The sequence below is a fragment of the Morone saxatilis genome, unplaced genomic scaffold, assembly GCF_004916995.1.
Source record: "Morone saxatilis isolate NCDOM2014 unplaced genomic scaffold, NCSU_SB_2.0 Contig11, whole genome shotgun sequence".
NCBI classification, from domain to species: Eukaryota; Metazoa; Chordata; class Actinopteri; family Moronidae; genus Morone; species Morone saxatilis.
This window is the reverse complement of record NW_023339663.1, coordinates 21174015-21184065: the sequence shown is the minus strand read 5'-3', so window position 1 is coordinate 21184065 and position 10051 is coordinate 21174015. Positions and strand designations below refer to the sequence as shown.

The 10051-nt window shown below is 40.8% G+C and overlaps 1 protein-coding gene across 1 annotated transcript in view; it reads left to right on the top strand.

Annotated features, from left to right (window-relative positions):
* igdcc4 (immunoglobulin superfamily, DCC subclass, member 4) overlaps nucleotides 1–10051 on the top strand; it is a gene marked incomplete in the record, with an annotated part of 47773 nt that overhangs the window by 9188 nt on the left and 28534 nt on the right. The window contains 1 exon segment of the mRNA XM_035682544.1: nucleotides 8929–9243. Coding sequence (XP_035538437.1) covers nucleotides 8929–9243 — 315 coding nt within the window.

Genomic DNA, 10051 nt, shown 5'->3' with positions numbered 1-10051 from the left:
TGACAATAAAGGCTTTCAATTCATCTCCCAAAAGGTCACATTTCAGTGTCAAATCTTACAAGTTGCAACATGAAAGGCTTCAGTGATTTGTGAGGGGTCTGCAAACTAGACACAACAATGTCACATGTAAGAGTATTTTGAGTGTGCCTTTATCAGAAATGCAACTGCTTTTGTTCACACCTGCGTCACGTAGAAAATGTTACACCCCAGTACATAATGCCAACATATAAAATTGGCAGAGCGTTTAAATTATTTAAGAGAATGTTAATTTAGATGTACCTCAGTTGCATAAACATCAAATGTTTCCAAGTTGCTCTTTGGTAATGTAAATCTTTCCTCCCAGGAGCACAAATAGATTTAGAGTTACCAATGATGCAACTCAGATGGATTGTGCATTTTGTCGCTTCGGCTTACTAGGTCATTCAGGTTTGCCATAGAGTGTAATTAATAACTTTACATGATGTCATTTGAGCTAATCCTCAGAGTAGGGTCACAGCTGCACTGAAGGTGGTATACAGTATCATAACCTCGTTTTAATTCCCGCACTTGTTCTATCCATAGCCCCAACTCCACTTACAGTGGGGGCAGCCTTGAACATCATCTTCATGTGAACATCACAAGTGAAGCTGCAGCAATATTTTTTGTCAACCAGCTCATGATAGTACTGGTTATTCAAAGATGACTACTACGGTGCATTTATCACACGTGGTAGCGGATAAACTTGATTTCTCACCACATTTTTTTCATTGTTTTTTATTCTGACTGTATTCTTCTTGTGTGTGTGGTGTGCGTGTGTGTGTGTGTGTGTGAGAGAGAAAGAGAGAGAGAGAGAGAGAAGCAGTGGTTTGGCGGCAGTCACATGGTGTGGTCTGGTCCTGCATTCACATTCCTTTCATTCCACCTTGCTGTCTGCTTGGTCACATGAGGTAAAGGACTAAAGGTGGTGGTGTAGGTGGGAAGGTGTGGGTAAATAGACATAAGTATTGCACAAGTTTTGCTTTAAAATTGTAGTATATTGCTCAGTACATGTTGTGGAGGGACAGGCAGTTCAAGAAATTCACATACATAGAAGACAAAGAAGTGCATCAGTAGATTGTATCTTAATTATAGGAATACTAGTGCTACATGTAACCATCATAGAATACACACACTTATGAATCTGTGTATTCATAGTCAGTACATGCGCCATTTAGTTCTCATTCAAATGCAGTATATTACTCAAAGATCAAAGCCCCTTTCTCTTGCATCAGTGATGGAAAATGTCAGTGTTGAGCAACCCAGTGTGAGCATAATATGTGAAGGCTGCTCACTGCAGTACACCCTTCCTCACTGCATGTACCAGGTAGTGTCACATAGCAGTCTCATTCATCATCCTGACCTTGTGTAAGATGCTCAACCCTGATCCCTGCACACAAGCATTATAATGTACGTGTACCTTACTTCAAAGAGCAGTGAAGTAAGAGGGGAGGGTTTTTCGGACTGTTCTGCTTGTGTGTTTGAATCTCTGTTGTACACTTTCTATTTAATACCTTCCAGCATGTCCCGTAGTTCCGCATTTGTTTCTACATACTGGGAACCTTTACCAGTAAACCATCATGCACCAGTGACACCAGCATAAATTCCTGTACGTACACTGTGCCGCTGCATGAATAAACAGATTCTGATTTGGATCTCCCGTGTTACTCCCATGTTAGTTTTATTGCTCGCTTTGTTGACTCATGCAAGTGGGCCGGGCACTTGACATGGCCATGTGGAGGCCCCATGCTGCTGGGAGGCCCTGCATGCAGGAACACTGCTCTGTGATTGGAGGAAGCCAAACTGGGATGAATAAGCACTGTATATAGAGCAGGAGGCATGAGGGACTGCACTGGTATGCCCCCTCTTGCATTCTCCATCCCTCATTCTCTGTTCTGCTCCCTTTCTCCCTCTTGTACACGCACATTCAGTGGGACACAGGAGCCATGTTTGTCTCACCACAACCCTTCTTTTTTTTCATTGTACACTTTCATGCCATTTGTTGCTCCACTGGCTTTGAGAAAAGGGTCACTGTATGATCTTATTGGTCTTCAGTGTAAATGTCAAGTTTGTTCAGTGCTATATGCCAACATAGGAACTTTTAATATTAGATGTTGGACAGTAGAACGTTTGTACATTTAAACACACAACATGACAGGTTCAAAGGCAGGTTGACAAATACAGAAATATCTCAGAATCTTGTTATGCAAGTTTGGGTACTATTTAGAACCGAAATGATTAGTCGGTTAGTCGATTAGTTGATAGACAGAAAACTAATCAGCAACTATTTTGACATTTGAATCATGGCTTAAAGCAACATTTTCAACATTATACAACTGTTTTATCTTAAAGCACCAGCATGTTGATGCTACACTGACTTGCATTAGAGAGTGTGCCTCCCTCATTCCCACTATGCGCCTCAAATGCCTATTCTTGCTTGTATGTGAATATGAATTATAGAAGTTTTCTTCTATGATAGTAAATTACTATGATACTGTTGCACGGCGAAAAACAACCATTTCAGTATGTCAGCTTGGGCTTTGGGAATTTGTGATGGGATCATCAGATGAATTACTAATGAAAACAAAAATGTGTTTTTCATGTTAACATGTCAATAATATGTTGTTGGTAGGTAATTAAATGGTAATAATTTATAGATTTGTTTTTTTGGTCTAGAACCCAGGGATCTGCCAGCGCCGAGCAGCTACAGAACACTACATTTAGAAAGATGCTTGAGACAGTAATCCGTCAGAGAAAGAAGTGCAGCCCTATTTTCTTTCTTTTTTTTCTATTTTTTTTTCCAGCCCTGTCTGTATGTGTAACCTCAGTCAACTCCCCAGTGCCCCAATTCAGAATACAATCTTTGATTCATTGTATCAGCTTTCTGACAGTGAAAGTGAGTGCGTGCGTTTGTGGTTAAGATGACTGGGTGTGAGAAGAACCCTGCTGTATCGTCATGGGAGGAAACACAGCTGGAACGCTTAACACCTGACACGGCAGCTGTTCAGATTGCGGAGTGACTCACAGCCTCACTGTTGATTCAGTGAAATGTTGAGCCCTCTGCATAAAGCATTGCTTAACTAGTAAATAGAGAGTTTTCATTTGCCATCAGAGCAATATAAGACTATAAGAGGGTTGAAGTAGTGGGCTTCAGACTCCTGTTCAGACGTTGCTTTACAGTTTTTCAAAAAGAACCCAATGCCCAAGGCAACATTTTTAATATGGAAAGCCAGGAATAAAGCCTATGGATGATAAATGTTTAGACAGGAGTGGGGTATGTCTGTCAGCCAGACTTTCTGTTTCTTGTTACTACACAGGCATTTCCACCTGCATACAGAAACCTAAGAGCCCCCGTCTCCCTGCAGGGTTTATCGCTAGCTGCCTCCCTGCTCAGATTATCACAACTGTGGCTTCAAAATATCGATTCATCCTCACGCCGAGTAGTTTTTGGCCACAAGCACGTGTAAGTGACTGGGCTATTTTATATTTTGTTGCTATCGATGTGATGTAATTGAATTCGCAAACAAACCCAGCTGAGCAGCATGCAAGCACAGTTGAGCTTGATTTGAGCGTTGGTATCCAGACCTACCACACACACTATACTACCCAGTGCTATCAATCAGACCATCTGTCCCTGTCCACTCTCAGCATGCATTTAGGTCTTGTTGCATAGGGATTTACTACCTACATGTGCGATTGCTAAAATCATTCAGGACCCATAGCAAGTTATCCACTGCCGCCTTGAGGTACGAGGCAGTCTGGTTACCACTGCTTTTGAGTGCTTTAGTGGTCCCTCTTCACAAAAGCGTCTGTAATCACATTTTGCTTCTCTCTTTCAGTTAGGTCTCAAGGCTGCACTAATCTGATCTGCACTGTTCAGTTCTCTATTTCATTCTGTAATTCCGGGTCTCTTTCTTCGTCTCATATCCTCTCTTTTCATTTTTTACCTTACGTTCTCCACCTTTTTAAGTTCTTTCAGCCTATTTGGCCCTAGTTCATGCACTATATTACTCAGTATAGTACTCACATACCAGTGGTGTGCCATGCTAGCTGTGTTTTATGGATGGCACTGACGGCCTGACACTTGTCTAGACCAAAATATCTCAAATCACTGATTGCCATGGAAGTTTGTTCAGACATTCAGGGTCCCCAGAGGATGAAGCCTACTGACGTTAGGGACTTTTTCTCTCCCATACCATTTTGTTCTTCTGTGATCTCTAGCGCCATCATCTGGTCAAATGTTTAATGTGTCCAATACTTCAATTTGTGATTGTGCATGCTAACACGCTAAACTAATATGATGAACATGGTAAACATTATAACGTTGGCTGAAAGAATCATTGTGTACAGCCTCACAAAGCAGCATGGCTGTCATGTTTTGTTGCTGTCCTATTAAAAAATATATAAAAGCCAACTTGACATACATGAGGACAAGCTAATAATTGTGCAAAATAGATGTTTTGATTTACAAACAATCTACAAAGACATGGCTCTGATGGAATAAGTGCTGTGTGACTGTAATGGGTAAATCGAACTGTTATTGTTGAGAAATTGGTCTTGGAATTGTAGCAACAGCGGCAGACAACAACATATATTATACAAGGGTATCAACATCATGATCAAGCATCTGCTGACTACTTTAGCCGAGCCTCTCTGTGTTCCTAAAGGACCTGAGGTATTGTATTCAATTTAGCGGCTGTGGAAACCTGAGCTGTGTCCTCCAGGTCATAGGGTGTCCAGTCTCTGTTGACTGTGAGCTGGGATGGGTGAAATATTCGCTGTGTTGTTGGGTCACCCTCCTCCTCCTCTTTCTCCTTCTGTTCTCCCAAATGTTTTGTGAATAGGTGATCCATTAACAGAAATGGACTAGTGAAATAAGTGTTGATGGTATCGCGAGCAGGGTCCTCCAAGCCTCTCCATTTCCCCAGTCTTTTCTCTCTCTTTCAGGGACAGTCTATTTCTTTGTCTGTGTGTGTTTTGTTTGTTCTGTACTGTTTCTCTTTATTGTGTGTTTCATTGTGAATAGGACTGCATTAGTCCGAAGTCTATGCGTTTCTCCATTTATCCAACTAATATATGATAGTAGTATGGAAGTACATCAAACATTTCCAGATCTTGGGGATCACACCACCACCTGTATTCTTACTGTTTCCAAATAACTGTTGTTGGCACAAATGACAGATATTATGAATCTCAAGTCAGAATTGTTACTGATTGGCTAAAGGGGCACTGCATCATTTATGTGTGATATGTTTGCTTTATTGTTTCCTTTTTTTCTGTTTTTGATTGTCTCCTGTTGTCTGTCGGTCCTTTTTCATCCTCTCTCCCCTTTGTAAACCACTGTCTTCTCTCTACTTAGAGCATGCTATGAATCGCTTGGCGCAGTGCCATCGCAATCCATTCACTACAGCTCAGTGAGATCACACAATCGCTACTATATCCCAGAGTGCACCCGGTCCTTTCCAGCAGCTCCCATTTGTACAGTAAAATGGCAAAATGGCCACTTCACAGACCCCCCCGTCTTTACCACGTTATGTCCTCATGAGACACTGACAGTTGTGTGAGTTGTGTGTGACCGTGCATGCGTCTGTGCGTGAGCACGTATCTTAGCAAGTGAATATGTGTCTATACGTGTGTGTGCCGCACATGGCCACAAATCTAGGGCATGTCCAAGTTTCTGGTGCAAATGTGTGTGTGTGTGTGTGTGTGGATATCAAGTGTTTTATTCCCAGATGAAATAGCCACTACTTGAAATATGTGATATGCTTACCTTGCCTACTCTTTTAAAGGATAGTAGGTCATGCTGGTCCCTGGTTCTGAAAATGTTCCACTGTCTTTTCTAGGTTGGACATATGTTTTATTTCATCTTATTACATAATTCATTCAACACAGGTTAAGATGTCTAAACCTTTCCAAAAGGAAATTAGTGTTTTCCTGCTTTTTTTTCTTTGTTTTGCATGTTCCTTGTCACACCTCTTCTCCCGTTTTGTGAGGCGTAATGGCTTCCATATCCAATGATCCCCTCCGCCAAGTGAAACCATTGGCAGTGAGCTGGGAAATGGCTGCTAATGTTTTAATGACTTAATGAGACCTAATTAGTTGAAATGGGAGAGAGGAAGAGAGGAGCCATAGAGGTGATCAGTGTGTGTTGGTGCACAAGATTGTGAGCGTGTTTCGGTCTTTTTTACGTGTGCCTGTATGTGTCTGTGTCTGTATGGGGTTTGGATGTGTGTGTGTGTATGCATGTTTATGTTGTCTCCATGGCAGGTGTGTGTGTGTGTGTGTGTGTGTGTCGTATTGGTGTTTGCGTGTATGCCAGAACCCTGTGCAGCCTTTCTCAGCATTACCCAGGCTCTTCATCAGGAAGTGATGGTGGGGGGTCAGGCCTCATTTAATCAAGAAAAAAATTCCATCTCCCATTAACTTAATTAATCCAACGCCAGAGAAAGAGAAGCAGAAAGGAACCTAGCTGTCTCTGTGTATATATGTGCGTGCCTCTGTATATATGTGAGGAAATAAAAATGTTTCTAAGCTGAATTCACAAAGAGGTGTTTCAAGTAAGTGAAGTTTAAATGGTATTACTTGCATAGGTACAGTTATAAACCTCTGTGTTATACTGTAATATGTGCAGAGGATTTCAACTCTTCAGTGCTTTTGTCAAGAAATTTGTCCTAGAGATCCAGCAGCATCTTTTATATGTTGAAAATATAGTCATCCAGTTCATTTTTTATTAGATTCAACGTTGTAATTTGAAATAAACAAACATTTCAAACGAATTCGGTCTAATTTTAACAGATGACTAGATGTTTTTTTTGTGAGCTGTGCTGTTATCATAGATCTTTTGAAAGGTTGGGTTTTCTCTTCTTCATTTAAAAGGATAGGTTGGATTATTTGAAGTTGGGTTGTAAAAAGGTACTTATCCATAGTCAGTGTATTACCTGCATTAGACAGACGTCAGCATGCCCCCAGTTGGAAGAGTCCCGGCAGGGAAGCAGAGCAGTGTACTTCTGAAAACAAGGTCAGCAGAAAAACATATTTCAGCCATGCACATAAAAAAAACTCCCACCTTAACCTTAACATCAGTTATAGTGTATGCTATATTAAGAGTGTTTTCACCACATTACCTTGCCAGGAGACAACCCTTTCCTTTGGCACTACATTTCTTCATCTCGTTAAGTATCCATCTGCAAAAGTTCTTGTGTATACTCTGGTTCATAAAGGTATCCTCTTGCCTTTGCAGTGAATGGCATTGTGTCGCTCTTATAATCACGCATTTCTATTTTCTTGTATTTGTTTTTGTTTCTTCCATAAACCACTGTAACTCCGGTCTAAACAGCTGATCTGTGTCGTAATACACCGTGCACAGCACAATTGGAAATACACTTTGGAATACATAGGTTGAGACAATGTGGCGCCAAATGGCTGTCTGACAGCAAGGTTAAGTGGTGAAATAAACGTTATTTCGTTAAGTGTCTAATGCTTTCCAGTCTTCTCATTCTCAATTATTAACTGCTGTCATGTCAGACAATATCTGAGTTCCTTTTATCTCCCATCTCTGATTTGCTCTTGATCTTTCCCCTCTTCTTTTTTCCAATTCTCTTTTCTCCTAAGATCCTCTACTATTTTTATCCCTTTTCTCCTACCATCTTGTTATTTGCATAACTGAATTAAAACTGTGTTTCACAGCTCTTAAATAGAAGGAAAACCACATAAATTATAGCAACTGTGTGGATGAGATAGAGGAATATAAAGATAGAAGATAAATTAAAGCTGCAAGCAGCGATGATCTGGCCCTTGCAGTCCACTAGAGTAGGGCATGCTGCGGTCATCTTATGCACCAGCATATAGTGTGTAGACCACGCCATGAAATTTTAAATCAGATCAAAAGCCATACAAGACTTACTTCTTGTTTCCAGCAGGTGGCGCTAAGAGTATGACTGAATATTGGCATTTTGATGTGTTCAGGGGCAGGACTTTTATCAAACCTGAAGTTTGATGCAGATTCGACAAAGTATACTAGAGTTATGACAACTTCCTGTTTCAGGGTGAAATGTCGAAATATAGCGCCACACCATGGACACGCCATTCGATGCACATTTACAAAAAGCACAACTTTTAATGCTGATGCTTTAGACTACACTGGCCAACCAGCGGTTGCTGCTCCGGCCAGAAATAACATTTGCAAAGAAAAAGATATATGTGAACAATACACTGATACCACATATCTTGTCTGATACCACAAATGCATTCATTTTTATTTGCAATCATTTACAATTTTATTTTCAAAATTATATTGTGTTTAATAAAATACACCTTATTTTAAAAGTAGTTAAATTATTAAAAATAAAAATGGTGAAGATTTGGCACGGTAAGATTGCTGTGGTTAAACAACACTCTTCTTGTCATTTCACACCAGCTCATCAACTTCTCACTCCAGGACTTCCCCTTTCTCTCACTGACTTTAATGTCCTGCTGCTGACATACAAATCCCTTCATGCTGCTGAACCCATTTAATTTTCAGAGCTCCTCCTCCTCCTCCTTCTCCTCCTCTGGCCTCCTCTCTGTCCCCAAAACACCCTGCCTCTGGAATGCACTACCCCTATCCATCTGTGTCGCCAACACTATTGATTCTATTGAAGTAATGCTATAAAATGACAAATTGCCGTAGGCTGAAATTGATATGGTAGACAAAAATAACCAAAAATGATAAATGACACAGACGTTTGAATAATTAGACCAATGAGGAAGAAAAGTGCAATATTTAATTCATAGTTGAGCTGTGATAGTGTTCACAGAGCAATAATAAGGTTCCTGCAGAGGGTTGCAGTGATGTGAAAGATGAACTTAGCTTAACCTAGACTACTGCAAGTACTGAGCGTGGTTAATAAACTGTTGTTTCTTTGTCCCACACAGAAAAGCCTGTTTCGGTGGAGCTGAGCTGCGGGGCTGGGCCCAGCCATGTAGTGTTGGAGCCAGGTTTGCCCCTCTTGCTGGACTGCAACCTTGGGGCCAGTGATACACCTTTCAATGTCACCTGGCTTCAGGATGGCCAGCCTCTGCCTCTGGATGGAGGTGACTTCCTGCAGTATTTGGCGAATGGATCCCTCCTCTTGCTGCCCACCTCTAAGGGTGGCCAGCTTCCCCAGGGAGTGGAGGGGGGCTACAGCTGTGTGAGTGCCAGCGCCCTTGGAGCCCTGACCAGCCGGACTGTAAATGTTCTCCTAGCAAGTAGGTGTCCAGTAGATAAATTTGCAATTTCTTTAGGGTTCTAGCAAGCTCATGTTTAACTCCCAAGTATGGCATTTGTTTTGATTCATGAAATATTATGTCCAAATGCAAATCTAAGCTTACATACATAGTTTACTCTGCCTTTCTGTAGCCATTATAGACAATATATATTTTTGCCTAATACATCCTGGGATAGATTTCATGCCCTGATTGTAGAAAGTGCATGGATAGATGGATGGATAGTTTAACAAACATCTCTTATTTACAGAGCTGCACTGTGGAGATAGGAATAATTCAATACATGGAATAGAGCTGCAACGATTAGTACATTAATAGATAACATTAGAAAATGTATCCACAACAATTCTGATAATGTATAATTTTAGTCATTCTTTACACAAAAATGCCCAACGTTTACTGGTTCCAGCTTTACAGATTAGAAGAATATTTGCTTGCTTTTGTTTTCTCCTGTGAAAGTAAATGCATATCTTTGGGTTTTTTAACTCTTGGTCGGGTAAAACAAGGCATCTAGAGACATTACCTTGGGCTGTTGTGATGGACATTTTATTGAAAGTAATTTTGCATTGCATTGCCAAGGTAAAGCTCCAAAAGTAATGCTCATTTGGTTATATAGAAGCACGAATAGGAGGTAGCTAATTTTGAGAAGGCACTTCTATTACCTGAAAAAATGTCAAGTGTTGTCGAAGAGGTAGGTTGCAGCTACACTCATGTATTGGAAAGAATATTGGTTTGATTCATTCATCCATTTAAAGCATTCAGTTGGGTATGCAGGCACACACACACACAC